At 42.9% G+C, this 27,784-nt stretch overlaps 1 protein-coding gene across 3 annotated transcripts in view; it reads right to left on the minus strand.

The window, feature by feature from the left end:
* Positions 1 to 27,784, minus strand: part of PGAP1 (post-GPI attachment to proteins inositol deacylase 1) — a 492,260-nt gene that overhangs the window by 356,618 nt on the left and 107,858 nt on the right. For all 3 annotated transcript variants that reach the window (XM_063430206.1, XM_063430207.1, XM_063430208.1), the window contains exons 3-4: positions 25,797 to 25,972; positions 279 to 450 (exon numbers count right to left, since the gene is read on the minus strand). In XM_063430206.1, coding sequence (XP_063286276.1) covers positions 279 to 450; positions 25,797 to 25,972 — 348 coding nt within the window. The remainder of the gene's footprint in view (positions 1 to 278; positions 451 to 25,796; positions 25,973 to 27,784) is intronic.

A 27,784-nucleotide genomic window follows, 5' to 3' on the forward strand; every position in this document is an offset into this window, starting at 1 on the left:
TCAAATGATGCCTGTCCTTTAACTGGAACTTCCATGCCTCTAGTCAAGCCTTCTTTTAAGATACCAGTAAAATAGAAGTCCCTAGTTCTGCGGTTTGCTTTGAAAGTTTGCTTCAAACCCTCTTTTTATCCACCAACAATTTTTGTCTATTTTTGTTTTAACAAACCAAATTCAAAAACTGAAAACAATGAAGACAATTTTTCACAGCCGGCTTTGTATATATTTACCAAGGGTATTAGAAGTCACTGTACATATAAAAATTAAGTTGTTCTACTTACCAGTGAGATAATAATCTACAGACAAGACTGGTAAAACATGAGGTGTTGCTTGTGTTATGATGAGGTTTATAAGTTCAGGTTTAAAATTATTCAGCGTAAGTAATGCTCTAGCAACAAGACCACCCATGGAATGTGCTATTATAGCAACACCTTGTGGCGAGTATGCTTGGTTCTAAAGGAGGGGGGAAAAAAAGAAAAAATGTGTAAAACACTGACCATCACTATAAAAATATAATTTAAAAAAATCTAAACGTTTTATGTTATTCACATGTCATTACAAAAACAAAACACACACATTCAAGAGTACACATATAATCCATTCTAATTCCAAAAAATAATGCTCACCTATTTTTGTGTAATGATTAAATATTGTCTAAATTTCCCATTCTTTTCAAATTCTTAAAAAATGCAGACCTTTTTGAATGTGGTCATGTCACAAAACCATAAAAACTAAAAAAATAATACGTACCGTATATACTCGAGTATAAGCCGACCCGAATATAAGCCGAGGCCCCTAATTTTACCCCAAAAAACTGGGAAAACTTATTTACTCGAGTATAAGACTAGGGTGAGAAATGCAGCAGCTACTGGTAAATTTCTAAATAAAATTAGATCCTAAAAAAATATATATTAATTGAATATTTAGTGTGTGTATAATGAATGCAGTGTGTGTGTATGAATGCAGCGTGAGTGTATGAATGCAGCGTGAGTGTATGAGTGCAGCGTGAGTGTATGAGTGCAGCGTGAGTGTATGAGTGCAGCGTGTGTGTATGAGTGCAGCGTGTGTGTATGAGTGCAGCGTGTGTGTATGAGTGCAGCGTGTGTGTGTATGAGTGCAGCGTGTGTGTATGAGTGCAGCGTGAATGTATGAATGCAGTGTGTGTATGGATGCAGCGTGTGTATATGAATGCAGTGTGAGCGTATGAGTGCAGTGTGTGAGCGTATGAGTGCAGTGTGTGAGCGTATGAGTGCAGTGTGTGTGTGTGTATGAATGCAGTGTGTGTGTATGAGTGCAGTGTGTGTGTATGAGTGCAGTGTGTGTGTATGAGTGGTGTGTTGCAGAGCCTTGGTGGGGGATGGGCAATTTTTTTTTTATTATTATTTTAATATTTTTTTTATTATTATTTATTATTTTTATTTATTTAATTACATTTTTTATTATTTTGTATGATTATTTAATTTTTCTTTTTTTTATTACTACTAATTATTTTTTTTTCGTCCCCCCTCCCTGCTTGATACATGGCAGGGAGGGGGGCTCTCCTTCCCTGGTGGTCCAGCATTGGCAGTTCAGTGGGGGGCTGTGGGGGCTGTAAGAGAGTTTACTTACCTCTCCTGCAGCTCCTGTCAGCTCTCTCCTCCTCCGCGCCGTCCGTGCAGCTCCCTCTGTCAGCTCCCAGTGTAAGTCTCTTAAGACTTACACTGGGAGCTGACCGAGGTGCTGAACGGACGGCGCGGAGGAGGAGAGAGCTGACAGGAGCTGCAGGAGAGGTAAGTAAACTCTCTTACAGCCCCCACAGCCCCTGTCTGTATTATGGCAATGTAAATTGCCATAATACAGACTATTGACTCGAGTATAAGCCGAGTTGGGGTTTTTTAGCACAAAAAATGTGCTAAAAAACTCGGCTTATACTCGAGTATATACGGTATGTATCCTCAAACTTATGAATTTTGACTCTCAAATAGAGCTTAAATATATATACATTAAAAAAACTAGAGTATGCTACAGTTACTGAGGTATGGAAACACAAAGCCATACAAACCTCGAAGACCAAACACTGGCAGAAAATCTCAGTGACTGCCACCAGTATGAGCAATGCTGTAGTCCTTTCCCCCTAGTATGAGCAATGTTGTAGCATTCCCAAGCAGTAATCCAAGCAGTAATAAAGCAGGTACAATCACGAGACCAGGCCCTGTGTTGAGAGTGAAGCTGAACTGGTTTAATGGTAGCCACAACTGGCCTTATATGCAACTCCCCATGCAAGGGGTTTCTTATTACATATTCCAGGTGCATTCCCCACAGAACCTGAGAGGGGACTTCGGTAAAAGCACACACATAATTACATTAGCTATCAGGTCCAGGTCATGCATAACAAAAACACCCCAAAACATATAGTTAACAATTAGGTACCCCCTTAAGTCCTATATACCCGGATAGCCTGGATCTGAGTGCCCACTATATCCGAAAATGTCTCAGATCTCACAAACGCAGACGGAAAGCCACCAGGGTATAGTTTAGACTGACTGCATACGAGGTGCCTGCCCAAAATAGTTCCATACACTCGACGACAAAACACCGCTTGGTGCGATCTCAAAACAAGATGGCCACCGCCTCGTAATCGTCCATACGAATGGTGGCCACCCAGCCAACCACTTAGAATGTTGAAGTGATTGCGGTTTGCGAATGTGTTAGTGAGGTCAAGTAGGTTAACGAGCGGCACATGTCTGTTCTGGGTGGTCTGTGTGTTCGGTACTTTGTTCGGTATACGAACCAAATGGGGCAATCTGTTCGTGAGGTTCGTATACCGATCCAGTCAATGCAAAATAATAATTCAGGAACAGAGGCATCTGTTACAGATGCTCTCCTAGAAATCCATTTTTTTTCTCATAAGTCAGTTTTTTTTTGTTTTTTATGGACTTTGTATAATGTGATATAAAAGTCTCCGTTCGTGTATTTGGACTATGTGGTTCGGGAACAGAACAGCCGCACGAACCGGAGACCACCCTGGAGCTTGTTAAGCCTAATTGCTACATAGTAACAATTTCCACCTCAGTGTTCTAAGTGTTTGTCTGGGTGGCCGCAATTCCTATAGATGACCACGAGGTGGCGGCTAGCCCTGATTCTACACCATGCGTGCGGTCGGTCGAACAAATGACTTCCAGGAAATTCCTGAACCCCTGAACTGATCTGGGAGATTTTGGGATATGTTGGTCAACCAGATAATGGCTATCAGGAGATGTAACTTTTTTTTATTTTATTTTTTTATGTATTTTAGGGTACTTCTGCGGTGTTTGGGAAAAAGTATTATTTTTCTGTGCTTGGAGATAATTAAATTAGATTAGTACAGTTCCTGATCCAATTATCTGAGGAGGGCCTATCTGATTTTGTATGGGAGTGTCCTGGAACTGCTTCCATTGCTCATGGGAAAAGGAATTTTAGATGTTCCTGTGATAAGCGTTTGTGCTCTTAAGTCTGCATATAATGCTTTGATAGCAGTAATAAAGGGGCTCGGGAAGCCTATCCTGTGGAGCAGTTTGTAGCAGACCACGGGTAACCCGACTGGTTACCTCAGCTATTACCTTCCTTCAACCACTCTGGAACCCTCAGCACAAGTAAATACCCATTCCCCCAGTAACCAGACGAAACACAGCCATGGGAGTCAACTGAACTTTATTAGAACACACACGGCTTTTATGCACAGACCTCCCATACAATAATACAGGGCTTTTCCTCCCAGGATCCTCTACAGAAAACTATAAATATTCGAAACACTTCCACAAATACATTTTCAAAAGGGGCTAATTTGATTGCCTGGTAGGTCAGAGCTTACAACCCAAATTCTTATTTGAAGCTGGGACCCCAACTAAGCCACTCTGCAAGGTGTGAGAAGTCACACACAAGTGGCCTGGAAGTCTGGCTTCAGTATGAACTCTCTCACTTTTAACCGCAGCTGGTTCCCCTATTTACCACTATTACGTCTTAAAGCATAGAGCTTAGCAGGGCTAACCATATTTATATAGTCAGTAAGAGATCCTCTAATTAAAATATATAAATAATTGAGAATACAGTATAAAATAAGGATTGTCTTGGAAGCAATAAAGTTTTGTCTTTTTAGATATTTATGATTTAAATATAGACATATAAAATTCATTACAATAATTTATGGCAGAGTTTATAAGATTAAACTATATGCTTGCATATCAATAATAGAATAACATACCCTCTTGAACATGTCAACATCTCTTAGTCATTATAATATGGAGCGACAGTGTCTCGGTCTCCAAATCTCTCCTCTGTCCCTTAACATTTAAAAGGTACACATATTTATATCTTAGATGTCCATTTTAGGACCTCCCTTAAGATACAAGGCCATAACTAAAAAATCCCCTGACTCGGGACAAGATGGCTTCCTATAGTCTGAACATCGTATCTATTGTTTATACTAAAACGGAAGGGTGCACATATCATATCAATGGGTGTCCTTTGATATGAATCGGCATCAGCCCTCAAGAAAAACCCTGTGCTCCAGTATCATATCCAAAAGAGACACTAATACTTACCCATAGATTAGTAACTAATCCTCATTTCTAGTACATTCAGACAAGCACAATCTTCTAATCAAGCCCAAACATGATTTCCGAACAAGGGGAAAAAACATACGAATGAGTAGTAGTTCTGATACACAGTTTGAACATGAAAGGCCATTTGATCCTATCAAACACCTTCTCGGCATCTAACGATAGAGTCAGAAAAGGCAATTTTGGATCATAGCAGGTCCGCTCCCCTGTATTCTCATACAGTTGTCTACCAGGCATGAAGCCCACCTGGTCTGGATGTATCAGTTGTGTCAGAAGTGTCGTGATTGTGCCACTAGACATTTTCGAGTCTGAGTTTTTTTAATGATATGTATCTATAACTGGATGTTTGAGTATTATCTTTGTCAGGCTTCGGTAATAAGAATATATTTGCGGTTGCTATATCCCTATCCGGTGTGTCTCCCTCCATAAAATGATTACACAGAGCCACAATGTGAGGCGTCAGCTCTTCTTTAAATCTTTTATAGTAGCCCATGTCATAGCCATCTGGGCCAGGAATCTTGTTGCCTTTCAGGTTTGAGATGGTGGCCCCTAACCTCTTCCTCAGGGATAGGCGCTGTCAACCCCTCCATTTCCTCTTCCCTCACGTGTGGTAGTCTAAGTTATGCTAGAAAGGATGTGACAACAAGATGCCTAGCCCAGATGGCTAAGAAATGGGCTACTATAAAAGATTTAAAGAAGAGCTGACGCCTCTACGTTGTCTGGGGTGTGTTGTGGGAAGTGGTTGTATAGTGTGGTGAAGAATTTTGTGAATTCTACGTTGATAGCTGTGGGAGTGTTAACTATTTTGTTGGAAGTTGTGCAGATTTTTGTAATGGGTTTGCTCCCCTGTCTAGGTGGTAACATCCTAGCCAAGAGGGTGTCCATTTTGTTTGCCTTTTAATAATATAGGCGTTTGGACTATTCCAGTGATAATACTTTGAGGAAGTGTTTTACGGCATTTAGTTCTGTTAGTTTTGTAGCTGTTAGCTTTGTGCTGGTGTTCGAGTTTGCGCAGGGCCGACTGCAACTCCAAGAGGAGTTCAGTCTTGCGCTGTTTTTTGTAATTGGCAATCTTGATAAAGTGGCCCGTCTTACGTGCTGCCCACATAAGAACTCTTGAGTAGAGTTTTGTGTGAAATATGAGATTGCCTCTTTGGTGGAGGGTAGTACATCTTCATCTTTCAGAAGATTAGTATTCAATTTCCATGCCCAATTGGAATTGTATTGTAGCTTTCCTATGGTAATTGCTATGTCTGCATGATCAGACCAGTAAAATGTGTAACCCTGTGTTTCGGGGTGTTGTAGTCTCCAGACATCCAGCAGTCCAGTGTGAGTCAAGAATTTGTGCAGGAGTTTGTTTTGTCTTCCTCTGCCCTGTGACCTCAGGGTCCCTGGTTTTCTGCTCCCATCAATCTGCGGACAAGGCACCGCTTTGGAGTCGCCCCCCATTACAATGTTTGAGGTGATTGTTTCTAATGAAGTCCAGAATTAATCATCTGGTTCATTGGTAGCATACACATTTATAATACTGTGATTTGTGTTATGCTCCTATAATGACCACATAGCGACCACCTGGGTTCGCTTGGCTATTCGTGATTAGGAATGGGCAACGTTTATGTATCAATATTGCAACCACTGTCCTTTTCATGAAGTTCCTCGTCTCATGTGAGGGGATATGATAGAAACTTTTAAATACATAAAGGGAATCAACACAGTAAAGGAGGAGACTATATTTAAACGCAGAAACACTACCACAACAAGAAGGCATAGTGTTAAATTAGAGGGGCAAAGGTGTAAAAAAATATATATGGAAGTATTACTTCACTGAAAGGGTAGTGGATGCATGGAATAGCCTTTCAGGTGAAGTGGTAGAGGTTAACACAGTGAATGAGTTTAAGCATGCCTGGGATAGGCATAAGGCCTCCCCCATATATCCTTCCAATCCGTTCACTCAAGCACCTCCCACAGGTCAGATTCCCATTGATCAGTGTAACGGAGAGTTCTCCATTCCTCTGATTTGAAGCTAGCTATAAGAAAAGGCCAGGGACTAATGAAAGTATTTAGAAACTTGGGCAGACCAGAATGGCCGAATGGTTCTTATCTGCCGTCACATTCTATGTTTCTATGTATATGTTCTCTCTCTCCTGGAGTAGTTAGATGTCCTCCCCCTTTCCCTTCATTACCCTTAAGATGAGTCTACGTTTATTGAGGTGTTAAGATAGTCTCCCTTAATGTTAAGGGCCTTAAGAGCCATTAGCATGGGAGGTTCTGCCGCGGTCTATCAGCTTTTCTAGGAGTGTTAGCCTCTCTTCCCACCTGAGGGAGATTCAGATGAGGGGGACTTGTATGGGATGTGTGTGATCCCCTCCCACTTATATCGCCAAAGTGAGCCATAAATAATATTGAACCGTAAACGTAAAAACATAACAAAATACATTAAAAAGAAAACATAAGGGGCGGGGCCTAACCGTCGACCAAGCTGGTCGCACATGGAGAGAGCTCCGAGTAGGGAAACTGCAAAAAGCGACATAATCAAGACAAAACGCAGTAAAATCGATGTCCTTGGACAGCAGAGCAGCGGTGATATCCCGAGACTCACCTGGGTGGTCCTCCACGCTCGGAGAAACATCCCCAGACCAAATACAAAGCGCGGCCTACCAGCGGTTGCAAACGCGGGAGAAGCGGACGATCTCCCAGCGAGCAGCAATGCACATCAGCACTGACTCCATCGGGACCCCCGTTCCCCCACCTTCAGCCGGTGGGGGTTATCCCGGCTCAAGCAAGCAGGCACTTCTCCCAGGCAGACTGAGGTCCCTGGTAACTCATCCTCCCCTGTGGCCTACCTCCACCCTTACCGCAGAAACCAAGATGGCGGCGGAGGGCTCCGAAAACCGCACTACGAGGCCCATCAAAGACGTTGGAGGAGCGGTTAGACGCGCTGTTCAGCGGTGTCTGGCAAAAGCTGCGGGACAGAGAGGCACAGGCAAGAAAAGAACAAAGGAGAAAAGGCAAATGCCCAAGCAAGCCTCCAGACTCTCCTGCACCCCCGGCAGACAAGAGTCGGATGCAGCGCATGGCTCCTGGCTCAGCGCGGCGGGAAAAGCAAATTATCGACCCAGCCGATGCCCGGACGGGTCCCAAGAGGTAAAGAACCCGCTACCACCTACCGAAACAGAGGACCCAAAGAAGACTAAACATAGGGATCAGCACACACAAGCGGCAGTACAAACACCCACCCAGAGAGAAACACAATGGCACCCGAAACAGTCCCTACCCGAAGCAGCAAGCATGACTGGGGCCAGAGGGTCGAGCGAACACCAAACCACGTGTACCGGAGCATGTACGGGACATTAGTAGCTGGACAGTACACACGTGGAAGCAGGGTGCCCAGCAAGGCTCCTTACCTATCTCGCAGGCAGGTGAAAAAGCCCCATCACTCCCAGGATGACAAGCGGGATTCAGAGGGACCCACTTCATGCCGAGCGGTGAGCGGAGACACGACGCTGCAGACCCAAACTCCGGCGGTAGACACCGCGGCCCTGGAGCTGATCGCTACGGACCACCCGGTAGTTTGGGCCCCCGGGGGTGGCTTCTCGCAACAGCCCGGACCCGAGCCGCACCAGCATAAGGCCCAACATCTGCCACTGCCTCACAAGAAGGCACAGGGGGATAACACCGCACCACACAAACATCCGAGGTGCCCGCTAAAGACCGGAGTCGGGTGAAACTCCATCACGGGAAACCAGATACTGGAACCCGCGACCTATACTGGCACAGTATCACTACACCTGTATTGAATGTTCATATTGTGGACACCTTAATGCATAGTCAGTTATTTAGTTATCCAGCTTCCTTAGCACAAATGATAAGGAGGGTAGCCAACATTTCACTACTGACTCTCACTGCTATTTCTCAAACACACACTTACGTCTAAGCAACCTCTATGTCTGAGATTACTGTCATGGCAATATAACTACAATCTGATGTGCAACTAGTTGAGTTAAACGCAATTTTAACCTAACATATACCATAAAGCGACACCTATTAGCTTGTTATTATGTAATATCAAAAAAAAAAAAAAAGTGCATTGTCTTTCTACCCCCCACTGTAACTAATGTCTTGAAATCAGCATATGGAATGCCATTGGGGTACCATAACCACTATACACACTGAAAAAAAAAAAAAGAATAAAAAAAAAAAAGAAAAGAAAACATAAGTAGAATGTTTTCTGGTCTTCCATTCCGCCATAACAAGTTGGGGGTGGGAGCTCCCCTACTGGTTGTACAAACGCTCCCCAGATAGGGATGGCCATTCCCCGCTCTAATCCACTGTGTGTGTGATTGCACAATTCACATTTTATACATTGCTTGTTGTCTATACAGCCTCACCACAGGCCAGTCAGATGGCTATTAGTTTTCCCCTCTCTCGGTGTTAGACTGAGCTCGTTAGTGCCAGTGGGCAGTATCTGGGGCAGAGTGGGTTAAGACACCCTGCCGGAGCATCATCGCGGGCTATGTGCATATAATGCTGTGTGGGCTGTGGATACCAGGGCTGTGATACCTCGTGATGAACCGGGAGGGAGTGATTGCGCTAGTGGAGCGCATAGGATACACACCAGACTTCCCGGTCTAAAGGTATTTGAGCCACGGCTATGACCCACGCACCAGGGTAGCATGTTTAGAGGCATCCTGCCGCACTTTCGCTATGTGTCAGATGTCAATACCTACTGAGATATATTTAACTCAAAAGCGTAAGAAGATAACTGTATACACTGTAAAATAATATTGAAAACGTTTGTGGGAATGCCGTTTGTGTTGAAATACGGGATGCGCTGGACATAGGCGGGGACGGCTAGAGGCTTGGGTGTCCGCCATGATGTATAAGAAGGGCTAGACCCCTCTGGACTTCCTGGTTACCCACAAGGTGCCCCTAGCACTACCCTGGAAGCGAGTAGCTGCATAGTTTTACATTGGATGGGGCACCATGGGGCCTGGGATTATTCACCCGGTTTTCCAAGATGCCTCCCCCATGCCAAATGCTATAAACATATTACCCTGTGTCAGGTGAGTAAGTACTCGTCCCCCAGCAGTAGGCTGCACAATAAGCAGTCATTTACAAACATTGCAATAATATGAAACCCTGTGCTGCTTATATACCCCTGTACAAGACACTTTGCTATGTAGGTCTCATGTAGGTGTCTGACAGTGCTCGGTGTTTGTTCCATCAGAGGGGAGCAAACACAAGTCCTACATGTTTCCTTCAGGTGTGACAATTTGGTATTTCCTTAGTGCTGTACCAGTCTCTTGGGAGAGTGGTGAGTGTAGGTTGAAGTGGCTTCAACCTACAATTGGTGAGGAATTGGGTTGGATCAGCTCCCGGCAGCAAGGTTGTGATTTTTACCTCCTTGAAGGCTACTAACTTAAAAGGGTGGCCCCACGTGTATCAAATGTCCTGTCTCAGCTGCTCCATGAAGGGCTCCCACTCCTGGCGTCTCTGCAGGGTTGATGGTGACAGATCCTTATAGAGAGAGATGGTGGCGTCTTGATAAGGCATCTCGTGCACTCTGCTGTACTGTTCCTTTGTGGAGAAGAAGTGAAAGCATATCATAATGTCCCAGGGCATGGACCCCTCAGTTCTCCGGGCACACAGCACGCGGTGTGCTCAGTCAGTCACCCATTTTTCGTTGGGGATATCAGGCAAAAAATTTATTGAAATAACGCCCATTTTGACCATCAGGGATCCTTCATTAGACACTTCGGGTAAGCCCCTGATTCTGAGGTTGTTGCATCGGGACCTGTTCGCTAGGTCTTCCACCAGCATTTCTAGGTTTACAAGCTCTGTCCATGGATTGCGAGTGGTTAACTGTTGCGTTATGGGCCTGTACTATAGTTTTTGCCATGCACATCCCCAGGGCCTGGATTTCGGATTTGACTTCCTGTGAGCTCCGTGATCTCTCGCTGGCTAGGTAAGGTCTTACCTCCAGTAGTTTAGTGAGTATCTGGGAGGTTTCTCCTGCTTGTGTTTCTGTTAGTTCACGGTCTGCTGTGAAGTCCGGTGACAGGGAGCCATGCGGATTCAATTGGCGGGCAACCTGTGCGGCAAAGAGATCAGCCACTGTTAAGTTGGCTTCTATACCTTCACCTCTTTTTTTGCAAGCCGGTTTTGCACTAGAGCCCATGTAAGACATGTTGTGCTGCAAATGAGTGAGTTTGTGCAGTTCACTGGATTCTGTGTGGATATCTGCAGGTTTTTTTTTTTTGGGGGGGGGGGGGGTTTAAAGGCAAAAAGAATGACTAAAATTCTAAGTTTTTCGGCGGAGCAGACACATGTTGCAGCTGCTGCCACATCTAACCTCACAAAGCGTCGATCCCTGCTGAGCAGAGGCTGTGACCCGACTCATTGTGGCTACCAAGCAAAGGGGGACACCGGGACCTGCGAGTAGACACCACACAATTGGATTCTTGCACTGGTACTGACCTCCCCGATGTTGCGGTCTACAAGCATGGCGGATCTGGGAGAGACAGCTGCTCTCCCGCCACCTCAACATACTGCAAGGCCGGCGGGGTTATCCCGGTCCACACCAATCCGACACACACTCTCGTATGGAATGCTGCTGCCAACTCTAGCTTAAATTCCAGATGCGCCAGGCCCAGCAACATAGCGGACGCAACGCCTGCACCCATACAATACCAACCCACGAGCCTGGACCTTATATTCCAGCGCTGGGACAAACTGGAACGACTCCTCGCAAGGCCCGAGGTACGCCACGGGAGATGAGGAGGCAGAGAAGGAGAAGGCCTGTCCTGGTAATGCATACCCTCCTTCCCCAGCAACGGGCACTGACCACCCACCAGGGCCGAGGGTCACAAGGAGATTACCTCTGCAGCATTGAACACACAGCCGGAAGCTGGACCGCCACTGGTGGTGGCAGAACACCGGGGCTTTCCGTGTTGCCATGTTGAAAAACTCTGCCTCCACGAGCACCCGGGTTTGTGGCACACAGATGCAGACCCCAAACAAGGCCTGGGACTGGGGGAAGGCCTCACCATTTCCGCAACTCACCTGCATCCTACAGACCCTCCAAGCACCAGCCTCTACAAATTGCGCACAAGGCAATCGGCTGAGGAAGCGGTCTGTGAATTGCGCCCAGGGATGTGAGCGAGCACAACACCCGGACTGACATCCAGAGAGAATTGCACTGCTACTGCCGAGCACCGCATAACCCACACAAGCGGACACTGACTTTTAGCGATCTTTAGATGTTGCACACCATGTTGCGCATCCAACGACAGCTCATAACACCTCAGTATCTATATCTTTATTTCAGATAGGTGTAAATAAATTGGTTCTGCTCTCCCTGGGGGCTTCAAATACTGCAGACACCCCCAACATAGCGAAGCATGTGTGTCCTAAGGTGGCAACTAGCCTGTCAATTTCAGCTACCGCAGTAGTATCCTGTTTTTAATAATCTTCATAATCTCTATCTGCACACTTGAGCAGGCATATCTGTTGAATGTCACAAGCTTGTAGACCCCAACATGTCCCACCACATCAGACATAGTACTTTTGCTTGCGCACAGCCTGTGTCTTTCCTAACATGTCTACCCTACTATACATTTCACGTGACAAGCTCAGATTACGTAATCGTTACTTACTCTCACGTAAAAGCTAATCCTAGCCTCTATTAATCTGTTCATATATTACTCTACAATAATTATTTCTACCTATCTAACTAGATAACAAACCTAGCCACTTCTGGACTCTAATATGGGAAGGTTGTCTGTAGGCTGTACTGTGTGCTATGTATATTTTGCTGTGTGTGTATTATGCTATAGAGATTCGCATGCTGGCAGCCGTAAGCTACCAGCATACAAGTACTTCGTTCGGCGAACAGCAGCTATCTGGGCTGTTCGCCAAACGAACACGGGCCCCCCTGATAGATCACACACTTCGGGTCGTGTGGCGCTTGTTAACCGATTGCAACAATGTTGCAATCGGTAATTAGAGACTCTCCTGGGTGGCCGTCGTTCGCCTACCGACCATGCGGCGGTCGGCCATCTTGGATCGTCTATTCTGCAGCGGTGTTTGGTCATCGAGCGCCTGGAACTAAAAACGGCTACTCGATGATGCGAACACTGCTGCACTTCCAGGCCGTTCGGGAGCCCGGTTTTCGGTAGATCCGTTCCCCTAAATACAATCGACAGATTGAGGGGAACTTTCATACAGAACAGTATTTATTGCGGCGTTCGGTCATTTCAGCTGGGATCTGAGCGGTTTTCGCACAAAAGGTGCGCTCAGACCCCAGCTATCTACCGAACGTTCGGTTACCTCAATGTACCGAATATTGTCTAAAATATGTATTTTAAAGTAAATTGTCGGTTTTGCTGCACGAGGGGATAATCCACTTAATCGTCCATTTTAGTGGGAGTATCCTTCTCGTGCAGCAATGCCTGTTGGGAGAATTACAATGCCTGATGGGAGAAATCCCCTGAATTATCTGTAAGGAAACCCCTTGCATGGGGAACTGCTTAAATATGCCAGCTTGTGGATAAAGCGAGTTAGTTGACTCCCAAACTGTGTTTCGTCCGGTTATTGGGAGGATTTGGGGACTTGCATTACTTTTCAGCTCTGACTGTGGATTTACCTGTGAAACCAGCAGAGATTGTGGATTCTAATACTGCCCTCCGCTACAAACATGATGTCCTTCAAAACATAAAATGAAGCAGACACTCATGTGAGAATGTATCAATGTTATTGTTTACTGTATATGTGTGCATTTTTGCAAATCTACTTCTCTTTTTCCTCCTTTCTGTAACACTCATCTTGCTTCAATAAAACAGATTGAAAAAAAAAGAAATCTAAGTTTTTCTACATCTTTATCTAATATTGCAGTCAAAATGAGACATCTCTAACTGAAAAGGACAACAAAGAATATATCAGAACGCTACACAATAACTGTAATGGTTTAAAAAGAAAAAAAAAAAAAAAGAAGTTTCATCTCATGGGCTGCTTACCAATTTGATTATGGAGTGGTCTACCATCTAAGGGCCTTCTCAGGGCCAGAACAACCCTCTTTGTCTATTGGACCAAATGTGTTCATACACCTCTAGGGTTCCTGTTATAGTACGCATTTTTTTTTTTCATACTGATGTGTCCAGTTTACCCTCTTGATAACTAGTGCTAGCTCTGTTTTTTTGGTCGATTTCCACAGGGTGGCTATGCAGTTTTTCGCTGCTAGTGTGATGTGGATGGTCAGTGCTGCTTCATATTTTGAGAGCGTTTTGGGTAGCATATGGAGCAGATTGCTCTATGGTAGGAGTGGTAGGGGTTTCCCTATGCTCTTTTCTACTAACCGTTGAATTTGACGCCAGAAGGCGGTGTGTTCTGGGCAGTGCCAGAAAACATGGCTCAGAGTTGCCCAACACGGCAGCAACACAAGCAAGTTAGCTGTGCACCTGGGTATATATTGGCTAAACGCTGGGGGGTGAGGTACCATCTTATCCATAATTTTTAAGCTGCCTCTATGTGACCTATACAGTGTGTGGCTTTTTTCACCTGCATCATTGCTGCAAGCCACCTGCTCGGCTCAATTTCACATCCAAGCTCCCTCTCCCTCTGAACCATGTAGCCCAGTTTGACAGATCTGTCAATCTCTAATGAATCAATAAAAAAATAAAAAAATATATAGAGCCTTTAGGTGCAACACTTATGGGGTAGAATGCAGAAAATTTGTGGATAATCCCTAAATAGTGAATTACAATGTTCAAAAAAACAAAACAAAAAGGATGCATTTCTACCTACATAGTGTTAAATGTCTTAAATGAGAAGGATGTAAAATACAACTTTTAATATGTTATTTAAAATATCGAGAAATAGAAAAATAGTAAAAATAAAAACAATATAGGAGGAAGGTCTGCTTTTACAGTTGTAGCTTAATTCAGGGGACTATATTAGACACGTTAAACTATAATGAACTGTAGTTTAGGTGTTTTGTTGATTAGTGCTAAAGTACATGTGGCACATGACATATATCGTAAGAGTAGTGGTTTAGCGTAATCTGTAGAATGATAAGGGGAGAAGCAGAGTGGCAAACCAGGAGAAGAGGGTGGGGGAGGGGGACAAGTAATTCTTGTAATTCTTTAAGTAATTATTAAAAGATGTTATATTTTACATCCTTCTCATTTAAGACATTTAACACTGTGGGTAGAAATGCATTCTTTTTGACCATTGTAATTGTCTATCTCTAATAATCAACGGTAACCTAGTGAGAGCGGCTTGGCAAGAGTTGGGTAACCTTAACATAATGTGTCAAATGCACTAAGTGTTTGATTGTCCCCTGTGTTCAATTCAGTGCCTCCCGGGATATGTTTTATGCGTAGGTATGTGAATAGCTCCCTGTTAGGTAGGAAATAGGTTTGTTGGAGGTCGGGGAATTGTCGTATCCCACCATCATCCATCAGGTGTGTCACTTTGGTAACCCCTTTCTCTGTCCATTGTTCCAGTACCAAGTCATGCATTCGATATTGTAAACTAGTTAGACAGGCGTACATACCCATGGGCTTAGTAAGCATTTTGGTGCCCATCTTAACCATGTGTGGAGAGACACTTTTGTGGACGTTAGGAAATTTGAGTGCCGAGGCTGTGAGCGGGTGGGGACCCTTATCAGGTCTTTTAGTAAATGCGGTGCGCTAATTGCATTTTCTAACTGATACCATAATGGCTTCTGTAGGGTTGACAAGAGCCGTGCCGTTTGAGCCAAATCAGTAGCTCCTTCTCCCCCATCCCCAAACTCATGCTTGTCTGAGAGACCCTTGGTGGCTTCCTTTTCCATATATGTGGGTTCCAGAGACGTTGAAATTTCATTAAGATGTTTTGGGGGATTTCGATTGGTAAGGCCCTAAAAAGGAAAAAAAGAAAAAGAAAAAAAAGAAAAAGAAAAAAAAAAAAAAAGAAACTGTGGTAGAATGATAATTTTGATGGCATTTATTTGACCCAGCCACAAGGATTTTTTTTTCTCCTTTGGTCAGTTTTAATTTCATAGATCAGGGGTTCTAGTTCTAGATAAGAGGCAAGAGGGGGCATCCTTTAAGTGTGCCATTGGTGAGGGCAAAACGTCGGGAGAGGAATCCAGAGTTCATAATTGTAGCCTGTGGGGAAGAGTATAAGTAGAGAAGACCCTTTATAAATCTATTCAGGAATTTGAATCGATGGAGGACATCTGTCATATAACCCCAATGGAGCCGTTCAAAGGCCTCCACCGTATCTAAGGCGAGTACCAGGCCCTGGATTCTGTCGGTAGTCATGAGTTCTAGTATGTCCAGTGCCCATCTGGTGTTATCGTCCACCTGGCGACCTGGAACAAAGACCACCTGTTCAGGGGAAATAAGCTTAGAGAGCAGGTGGACGTATTCTATTAGCTAGGACCTTAGCAAACAACTTTGTATCTGCGTTCAGCAATTAAATTGGGCAATAGTTTGAGCAGGAGGCTGCTGACTTGTCTGGTTTTGGGATCGTGACAATAGTGACTTCTAACTTTTCAGGCGGTACATGGCCTGTCCCCAGGATATGGTTAAACAGGGCTGTCATGTGCGGGATTAGTTGGTCCTCAAACACATTATAATAGTAGGTGGAGAAGCCGCTAGGGCCCAGGGCTTTGTGCCTTGGTGTGTCTTTTAATGCCTTGGAAACTTCATCCATAGTGATTGGTCTGTCTACTGATGTGGCTTTGTCACTGGAGAGCTGGGGAAGCTCCACCCCATCTAGGAAATAAAGTATTTTGGGTTGCGTTGGTTGGTGCTGAGAGGGGTCAAAAGAGAGGTTGTACAGTGCTTCATAGAATGCCGCAGACTCATCCACCATCATTTTAGGGCTAATCGGTTTTGAACCAGTCCTGTCCTGTAGGTAGGGTATCCTCATGTGAGAGGTTCTCTCTTTTAATTGATAGGCCAGGAGTTTCCCTGCTCTATTCCCCTGTCTATAATAATCTGTTTTTAACTTACAGATCACTCTCTCCACCTGTTGCAGGTCCTCGGCCACCATCAGGTTTTAATGAGTTTGGTGTTTTTTTCGGCAATTTTGTACCGAGTTTAATCAATAAGCCCCACACAACTGGGCAAGCCATGTCGTGGGTAGATTTGGGTCAGTATACTGGTTATCCACAAAGAAATTGACAAGGGTCCTTCTCACCTCCCCTGCTTGGTCATTGTGGTGTATAAGCGACTCATTGAGTCACCAGGTTCCTCGTCCCCTGGTTAGTGAAAGTGGTCAAGAGGGGGGCATGATCTGACCAGGTAATAGGGGCAATAGCAACCTTTTCAATGTATCTAGAGTTTTCGCGTCTACCAGGCACATGTCTGTGCGGGAGTATTAGCCATGAACCTTTCATAAGCTCTCAAGTGAAAAGAACACTGAGGATAAATGGAACATCTTCCAACAAATATTAGAAAGGTACATTTCTCAGTATGTACCATTGGGTAATAAATATAAAATAAATAAATTAAAACCAATGTGGCTTAGTAGAGAAGTAAAACAAGAGATTAAAAATAAGAAAAGGGCATTTAAAGCATTTAAATCGGACAAATCAGATGCATCCTATATTATTATTATTATTATTATTGCCATTTATATAGCGCCAACAGATTCCGTAACGCTTTGAGTTAACCAATATGCATTATTGGCTTCCTTATATAGGATATAAGGAAGCCAATAATGCATGCAAAAAGGCGATTAGATTTGCTAAACTTCAAAATGAAAAAATGATAGCCAAAGAGAGCAAAACCTACTCCAAATCATTCTTTAAGTACATAAATTCTAAAAAAAACAAAAAATGAAAGTGTGGGTACACTAAAAACTGAAATGGTGTGTTAGTTAATGAAGACTAGGAAAAGGCAGACATTTTAAATAACTTTCTCCTCCATATATATTAAGGAAGAACCCATGGCAATAGATGTGCAAATGATTGCTACTAAAAACTTGTAGAATAATTGTAATTGGTTAACTCAAGACAAGGTTGCTGCAGCAACTAAAGAAAGTTAATTTAAACAAAGCTCCAGGGCCTGACGGTATCCATCCACGAGTACTTAAGTGTAGAAATAAGCAAACCTCTGTTTTTAATCTTTCAAGATTCTTTTCTTTCAGGAAGTGTTCGAGGATTGGAGAAAGGTAGATGCGGTTCCTATATTCAAAAAGGGTTCAAAATCCTTGCCTGGAAATTATAGACCTATGAGCTTAACTTCTGTGACTGGGAAAATATTTGAAATGTTATTAAGGGATAATATTCAAGAATTCCTTGAGAAGAACATGGTTATCAGCAAAAATCAGCATGGTTTTATGAAGCACAGGTCATGTCAGACTAACTTGATTGCGTTCTACGAAGAAGTACCATATATACTTGAGTATAAGCCAAGGCCCCTAATTTTACCCAAAAAAACTGGGAAAACTTATTGACTCGAGTATAAGACTAGGGTGGGAAATGCAGCAGCTACTGGAAAATTTCTAAATAAAATTAGATCCTAAAAATATTATATTAATTGAATATTTATTTACAGTGTGTGTATATAATGAATATGGTGTGTGTGTATGAGTGCAGTGTGTGTGTGTGTTTGAATGAGTGCAGTGTGTGTGTGTGTTTGAATGAGTGCAGTGTGTGTGTGTGTTTGAATGAGTGCAGTGTGTGTGTGTTTGAATGAGTGCAGTGTGTGTGTGTTTGAATGAGTGCAGTGTGTGTGTGTTTGAATGAGTGCAGTGTGTGTGTGTTTGAATGAGTGCAGTGTGTGTATGAGTGCAGTGTGTGTATGAGTGCAGTGTGTGTATGAGTGCAGTGTGTGTATGAGTGCAGTGTGTGTATGAGTGCAGTGTGTGTATGAGTGCAGTGTGTGTATGAGTGCAGTGTGTGTATGAGTGCAGTGTGTGTGTGAGTGCAGTGTGTGTATGAGTGCAGTGTGTGTGTGATGCAGAGTGTGTGTGATGCAGTGTGTGTGATGCAGAGCCTTGGTGGGGGGGGTGGGCATTTTTATGATTATGTTTTAATTATTATTTTAATATTAATTTTTTGTTTGTTTTATTAGTAATATTTTTTTATTATATTATTATTAGAATATATTTTTTTAGTATATTTAATTTTTTATGATATTTATTTTCGTCCCCCCTCCCTGCTTGATACATGGCAGGGAGGGGGGCTCTCACTCCCTTGTGGTCCAGTGGCATTGGCAGTTCAGTGGAGGGGGCTGGCAGAGCATTTACTTACCTCTCCTGCAGCTCCTGTCAGCTCCCTTATCCTCCGCGCCGGTCCGGTCAGCTCCCTCTGCAAGTCCCAGTGTAAGTCTCGCAAGAGCCGCGCTATCGGGAGACTTACAGTGGGAGCTGACAGGGGAGCTGGCCGGACCGGCGCGGAGGAGAAGGGAGCTGACAGGAGCTGCAGGAAAGGTAAGTAAGAGCTTCCTGCCAGCCCCCCCATCTGTATTATGGCAATATAAATTGCCATAATACAGACATTGACTCGAGTATAAGTCGAGTTGGGGTTTTTCAGCACATAAAATGTGCCGAAAACCTCGACTTATACTCGAGTATATACGGTAAGTAGAAATATAGATCAGGGTGTTGCAGTGGATGTGATCTATTTGGATTTTGCCAAGGCATTTGATACAGTTCCACACAATAGATTAGTGTTCAAACTCAAGGAAATCGGTCTAGATGAAAATGCTTGTTCTTGAATAGAACATTGGCTTAAAAAAAGAGTACAAAGAGTTGTCATTAATGGTAAATTTTCAAGCTGGACAGAGGTGGCAAGTGGTGTCCCTCAGGGTTCTGTTCTGGGACCCCTTCTATTTAACATGTTTATAAATGATCTTGAAGACACTATTGAAAGTCATGTTTCAGTGTTTGCAAATGACACAAAACTCTGTAAAATAATACAATGTGAGCAAGATATTACTTTGCTGCAGAGGGATTTAGATAGACTGGGGGACTGGGCACTCAAATGGCAGATGAAATTTAATGTTGAAAAAATGCAAAGTTATGCACTTCGGCATAAAGAATACACATGCAACGTATACCCTTAATGGAAGCGAATTAGGGATAACCACACACGAAAAGGACTTGGGAATTGTTATAGACAACAAACTATGCAACGATGTGCAATGTCAATCAGCAGTGGCTAAGGCCTGTAAGGTATTGTCATGCACCTGTTCTAAAGAAGTATATTATGGCACTAGAAAAAGTGCAGAGGCGGGCTCCAAAATTCATAAAAGGAATGGAACATATCAGCCTTTGAAGAAAGGTGAACAAATTTAAGCCTATTTAGTTTAGAAAAACGTCGCCTGAGAGGGGATATGATAACATTATACAAATATATTCGGGGCCAATACAAACCACTGTTTAGAAATCTATTCACAAACCGGACTTTACATGGGACACAAGGTAATGCGTTTAGACTGGAAGAAGATTTCGTCTAAGGCAAAGGAAAGGTTTTTTTTTTACTGTAAGAACAATAAGCATGTGGAATTATCTGCCTGAGGAAGTGGTTTTATCAGAGTCCATACAGATGTTCAAACAGCTACTAGATGCATACTTGCAAAAACAGAATATTCAAGGATATAATCTTTCAATGTAGGGTAATAACTGCTTGATCCAAGGATAAATCTGACTGCCATTCTGGAGTCAAGAAGGATTTTTTTTTTCCTAGCTTGTTGCCTTCTTTTGAATAAACAGTAAAAAACAAATGTGAAGAAGGCTGAACTTGATGGACGCAAGTCTCTTATCAGCTATGTAACAGAAGATGTAGTCATTAACGGCTGGATACAGTGAACGCCATGAGAGTGCAGAAGAGTGGACAGTTTAGCGCTAAGGGATATGGAACGGGGGTGGGAGCCTGGGATTCCGGACTTGTCGAGGTCAGGGTCTAACACACAATTAAAATCACCACAAACAAGCGTTTGGCCCTGTTCCATCTTGTCGAGTTTGTTCAGTGCTTTCCTAATAAAGTCATATTGGTTGGTATTGGGAGCATACAGGTTGGCTATAGTCACCGGGGTATCATCGAGTAATCCCACCAATATTAGGAGTCTGCGATCAACACTGCTGTACTCCTTCTCACATTGAAAGTTCCACGCCGAGTAAAACAGTATACTAACTACCCTGGTTTTGGGGGACAAGTCTCTAGTGTTCCCTGGTAAGCCCACATCGTAGAGTCGAGAGCATCTCATACAGAACAAAGAGTGAGTGACATAAGAAAAACCATAATAAAAATGGGTAACTAAACAAAGGTATATACATTTCAAAAAGCATAGCAGCATTATGTAGAGTCTGGCCATCGTGTGCATAACGTGTGCTGCCTCCGCCTGTCTCATTGGGTGGGGGGGTGGGAGAGATGATCAGAGTGGTGGCCTATGTAGATGAAACGGAATATGATCACATATGTCAGAGGGAGTTGCAGAACAGCACGGCCCTGCACAGTAGAATAGAAGGTCCACTGTCAGTAGGCGAGGTTAGCCTCTAAGGAAGTGAGGTAAGTCACCAGACGCACATCCCGGAGTCACCAACAGGGGCTGTGGCTCAGGACAAGAGCATACTGGCCTTAGCATATTGGATATAGTAAGATGTGATGGGACGGCCAGGTGGCATCGTTGTGGCTTTCCTTTGTGCAGTCAGTATGCATCTTTGGAGCTATAGTAGTAGAGTCTGGTAATGATATCTCTGGAAAAAAACTCAAAGAGTTTAAGAGGTGTTTTGGGCGCTTCCAGAAGTGAATAGGGTGTGTATACACACAGGTGTTCCAAATCACCTTACAAATACAAATCACAAATATAAGTGATAATACAATTACCACACAGATACAACACCCAATGTGACACTTTAAGGGTATACTTCCCAATAATTGCGTCTAATAATACCAGTACAGTTCTTTCTTGGGAAATAAGCGTAGAGCCATATCAGGCCGCAAATCTTCTTTCTACTTCTGGGTCGCGGGAAACACTCTGTTCATTTCCGGGTCACTTGGTTGCCAGCGTCACCTTCCGGTTGCGGCCGTGCGTCATCACGCACGTACGGCAATCACCTCTTACCAATACAGGAAGTGTTCTAGCGTCCATGTAAGGTATGGGCAATGTTGCCCTATATGCTGAAAACTTTTTTAAATCTCCAACAATAACAGAAAAAAGGGGAACTATGAGTTAGAGTTGATAAAGAGATATCAATAATGTTTTGTATATGTATCTCAAAAGAGACTCTACAACCCACAAAAATACAATAAAATATAAGGCAAAAATAACAGAGTACACAACTTATAAGAGTAAAATATGTATATACAATTCATAGATCAGGGTAACCTAGAGAATATTGGGAAAATTCCAGAGAGCTTTCAACAAATAAAATATATAAAAACCAGAAAAAAAATAAAAATATATATATATATATATATATATATATATATATATATATATATAAAATATGAAGGGGATTTTTTTTTTTTTTGTTTACAAAAAACTAGCCAAATCAAAATCTAAGTTTAAGCCATTTGGACGAAGGGAATCCATCATAAAGATCCATTGACTTTCAACTCTACTTGGCTCTCTGAAATTATCCTCACCCCTCCAATTGTGTCCCTTCTGGCAAATAGCCATGAAGCCCAAAAAGGAGGGGTCCTTGTTGTGAAATTCAAGAAAATGAGCAGATACACTATGTTTTGTGTACCCCCTCTGGATATTCCCCATGTGCTCCAGTATGCGAACCTTACATTTTCTGGCGGTCATTCCCACATAATGTAAGCCACAGGGGCACCAGAGTAGGTACACAACATTGGAGGAATGGCAAGTAAGGACATCCTTCACTTTATATCGTGTTTTAGTAACATTGGATACGAAATTCACCAATTTAAATTTATATGCGCTGCTCCTTTTACAAGCTAAGCAAGTTTTACACGGATAAAAACCTTTTTGAAGATTAAACATGTTTTTGGCGGGGGGATCTCTTATAAAACTTTTTACTAACGTATTTTTGATATTCTTAGCCTCTCTAAAGATTACCGTATATACTCGAGTATAAGTCGAGATTTTCAGCACAATTTTTGTGCTGAAAACCCCCACTCGACTTATACTCGAGTCAGTGTCTGTATTATGGCAACTTACAATGCCATAATACAGACCAGGACCGCCGGGCTCATTACAAGCCCGGCGGACCTGTTGGGGGCTGGCAGCGAACTGTAACTAACCTTTCCTGCAGCTCCTGTCAGCTCCCTTCTCCTCCGTTCCGGTCAGCTCCCTTCTCCTCCACTGTAAGTCTCAAGAGAGCCGCGGGGTCAGAGCGTTGCCACGGGATTCAAATTGAGTGTCGCTGCAATTTCTAAGCGTCGGATATACGGTCCATTTGGAATATCGCGGAGCCAAGGGGAATGGTGGCAACTAGATATATCTATATATCCGTTAACATCTACTTTCTTAAAATAACTTCTGGTGTTTAGGGTATTGTTATCAACATATATTTCCAGGTCAAGAAAGTGTATGCTAGTGTTAAAGCGATACCCCTCTGGTTAGAATTAAGAAATAATAAGAATTATTTCAGGAGGTCTTCACCCCCTCTCCAAATAAAGAAAACATCAATGTATCTGCGATAGAGAACCAAAAATTCCTTCATATTTTATATACATATATTTTTCAGGTATTTATATTTTTATTCATTGGAAGCTCTCTGGAATTTCCCCAATATTCTCTAGGTTACCCTGATCTATGAATTGTATATACATATTTTACTCTTATAAGTTGTATACTCTTGTTTGGGTGTGTTATTTTTGCCTTATATTTTATTGTATTTTTGTGGGTCGTAGTGTCTCTTTTGAGACACATATACAAAACATTATTGATATCTCTTTATCAACTCTAACTCATGTTTCCCCTTTTTTTGTTATATTGTTGGAGATTTAAAAAAAATTTCAGCATATAGGGCAACATTGCCCATACCTTACATGGACGTTAGAACACTTCCTGTATTGGTAACACACAACCAGAAGGTGATGCCGGCAACCACGTGACCCGGAAATGAACGGAGTGTTTACCGCGACCCGGAAGTAGAAAGAAGATTTGCGGCGAAATTTAATCTTCGGAAGAATATAAAAGGAAACAAGATGCTAGTTTTGATTTATCCTGCACTGAGGAAAACTACTGATAGTCGAAACACGTTTGCACTTGGACTTTTAATAAGGACTTTTTATTCCTGCGGTAGTGTATAATATACATACTGCTTATTTATGCCCTATTTTGATTTTGATTTTATTTTACATTTATTGTTTTAATAAATTGTTATTCTGCAAGATCCTGGTTTGGAGTACTTTCTTAGCCAGTTATTGGCACCCCTACGCTGATCATACAGAGCCTGATATGGCTCTACGCTTATTTCTCAAGAAAGAACTGTACTGGTATTATTAGACGCAATTATTGGGAAGTATACCCTTAAAGTGTCACATTGGGAATGATATCTCTGGGTACATCCTTTGCCAGGTTTTTGGGCTTGAGTACCCGGTGTGCCCTGTCCAGGCACAGGTCTGCTTTCCAGATTCGGCTGTATTGCACAGAAGAGTCGTTGGAGGTATTCTGGCAGTTCTTCGTTTTTGTGACGGACTCTGGGACTCCGCGCACACGGATATTTTTGCGGCGCAAGCGGTCCTCCAGATCTGCCAGTTTTTCCGTGAGGCGTTTATGGTCACTTTCCATTCTATGGATTTTCTCCTCAATTTTATTATTAGCGAGGCAAAGCTCATCCGTTCTCTCTTCTAATGCACCCATACGTGTGACCACCTCCTGCTTTGCACATGTCATCCACAGCTGACTGAAAGTCGGCTTTCATAGATGAGCGCAAGTTTACTTGCAGCGTTTCTGTATTGGAGCCTGCTTCCGAGTTGTGCGCTGGTGAGTGGGAATGTCTGCCATCTTGATCAGGCCGCAGCATATCTTGTTTCTCCTGGCGGAAGCAATCTGGGGGGGCTGGGATTTTGGGGGTGCTGTAGGGTCCCCCCTGTGCTTGAGCCTCTGATTTTTGATGCTATTAGGCCGTATGGAGCTCAGAGCTGCTTCAGCATGTGACTGCTTCGTAGGACCGGAAGTCCCGCCCCCTTGATTAAGACATTCTGATTGTCAGATTGACAGATTGATAATTTTAGGCTATAATATCACTATGCACATGGTTATACCAGGCCTAGTGTTGCTAGATGATAGGGGTTCTGTGCTGTCCAGGGAATTGGAACTTTACTGGTTGGAACACCTTCTAAACATGTTGGGTGAGAAATGTTAGGTGAGACTTCTTCCATCAGTTAGTCATTTTTTCTGGGATATTGGGTATGCAGTGAACTGTGCAAATTCAGAAGCCTCTAAACCTCAGCACACAGGCATGTCTGGTTTGAGAAGGAGCTGAAGACACTGGTCTGAGGTCTGTTGAGAAGAAGGGAGCTAATGAAAAAAGGAAGCAAAACTCCCTAGCTGTTTGACAGATCTTCGATCTTTACACCTAAACAACCTTATTAAGCTGAAGTTGTTTTGGTGCATATAGTGTCACTTTATTTTGCAATGGCAGCATGATATAATAAGCAATTATGTAATGAGGTTAGAGGCATTAACAATATTTGGGTGTTGCAGCGCCTCCATCAAAATAAACATAATACATATTTGACAAGTAAAGAAGTGTCACCTTGAAGGGAATGAACCTCAATCAGTAAGATAAAGAAATCTTCAATATGTATCATCTGCAATAATTTTTTATTTTTTAAAAAAAATTCAAACTAATATAAATAAACAAAGAATATTGCTGATCTAAAATAAGACTCACAAGATATAGAACCAACATATGTCAATCGTACATCACATATGAATATACACTCTGAAGTTACCAATTCCTATTTCATGTTGAATAACCATTGGACTATAATGCATCTGAAACTGAAAGCTCTTTTCCGATACATTTTTCCTCCAAAAGCATTTTATATAAAAAAAAAAAAAAAAATCAGATTTAGAGAAAATAAGAATTCAAAATAATCAGATTTGTATCCATCCTGACAAGCCACCTGTTTATGAAAACCACTGGCCCACTAAGCTCTTAACATTCTGATGCATGGTCCAAAAACAAAACTAATCTTTGGACCATGTATATTAAGTTCAAGCTATATGACACTCAGTTTGGCTGTTGGGATTAAAAACACATGCATATTCATTGCAAAGAGAAAAAGAGTAAATTGTTTCTTACCTTGTAAAGCTGTATTATTGCTTTGATGCAAGTATGCACAAACTTTGTCTGTCTTTGTAAACTTCCCCCATAAAGTGCTACTAGCTCTTCGTTGAAATTGACAGTGAAGACATTGAAGTGATAGACATTTCCAATGGTCTCCGCTTTTCGAAGTGCAATTGAACCAACTGACCGAGCTTATGAAATGAAGGAAAAGAAAATATATATGTATATGTTTTACGTTTGTAAATTAAACATGCTATTTTAATTTTGCCTCCTGTTTATTATACGACAGTTAAAATAAATTATACACAAAATATAGAGATATAGCCAACCTATAGAGAGGAACAAAGAAAGGGTACTTAGTTTAGTTATATCAATAATATAGCCCAAAATCTGTATTAAAATAGCATTCACAAACTACTAGGTAGATCAGACACATAAATAGGTCTAAGACACTCCAGGCACCCAGACCACTTCTGCCAATTGGAGTGGTCTGGGTGCCAACTCCCACTACTCTTAAACCTGCAAGTGTAATTATTGCAGTGTTTTATAAACTGCAATAATTATCTTGCAGGGTTAACTCCACCTCTAGTGGCTGTCTACTAGCTCTAATGCGCATGCGCGGGGAGCTCTAATGCGCATGCGCGGCATTGCCACGCATGTGCATTAGGTCTCCCCGGTCGGTGGGAGGAATCAGTCTCGCCCACTGGCCGACGTAATCACTGGGAGGAGCGGCGGCGGAGGAAGAAGCAGCGATGTGGGACATCGTCGCTGCTTCTGGTAAGTTACTGAAGGGGTTTTCACCCCTTCAGCAACCGGGGATTGGGGGGTGGGAGGGAGACGGGACCTGCAGTGCCAGGAAAACGGATTGTTTTCCTGGCACTGGAGTTTCCCTTTAACCAGATTTTTAGACAGCATAAATCCTGGTATGACACTAATAATAAAATGCAAAAAAAGATGCAGAGCATTCTTTAGCTCATAGAAGATATTTTATCATAAAGGGACAGTTTAGGCACCATAATAAGTTCATCTAAATGAAGTTGTTAAGGTGCCATGCCATGTCAGTTTTTAAGGTGTCATGGGGCCCCTGGGTGCACGCTTACCTCAAGGTTAAACCGTTCTTGAACGTTTTAACCCCCAAGTTGCCTCCAGCATTGACCTCAACTCACCCCAGGCGGCATCAGGCTTCTGAAATTTACAGGCCGCTGATTGGCTAAGAGTCAGAGCATTCCCAAACAAAGTAAAAGAACACAGAACTGAGCCATGGCCAGACATCTTCTTTGAGGGGATAACGACACTCTTAGAATTGTCTGCAGCAAAAAACAACTATAAACATTGAATGGTCATAGATCATCAAGATTGATTATATCAGCCATGAAGACTGGACCAGCTTAGGAAAAAAAAAGGGCGTATATATAAACACCTTTCCCATGTGATCGAAAGGGAGGCGGTCACTTAAAAACACACAGTTACAGACAACACAGTGATTTGGCACACACGCACACTCAGGCACACATACTTACAGACAGAAACACACATTTTCTCGTACACTCACAAATTATTATAATTTAAGTCCACCCAGCCTCCCTATCTTTAGGAGAGCTGGAATGGATCCTGTCCCTGTGGTTCAGTTAAAATACTTTCCCTGGGGTCAATTGCGGCTGCTGTCATCTTTCTGCTCTTCTTGCTCTGCTCCCTTGCAAGCTGTTAAGTGATGCTGGTGCCGGAGTGACATCATACTCCAGTCCCCCGCATCACTGCAGGGGGCATGAGGGAGAAGAGCAGGAATATTACAGTTCCGCAGTCGCTGAACAGGCTGACAAACACACAGGCAAAAATAAAATTGAGAAATGGGATCGACAAACCCCAGGTCGCCATGGGGACTAAGAATTTTGCCCTGGCGCCTGGGATTGGTAAGCCCATTCCCCAAACATGCAGGCTGTCTTTATATGCTGCCTTTCAAGTCCCCTCCCGCACACTGGAAGGGTAGCCTATAAAGACTGCCT

Source organism: Pelobates fuscus, chromosome 8 (assembly GCF_036172605.1).
Source record: "Pelobates fuscus isolate aPelFus1 chromosome 8, aPelFus1.pri, whole genome shotgun sequence".
Taxonomy (NCBI): Eukaryota; Metazoa; Chordata; class Amphibia; order Anura; family Pelobatidae; genus Pelobates; species Pelobates fuscus.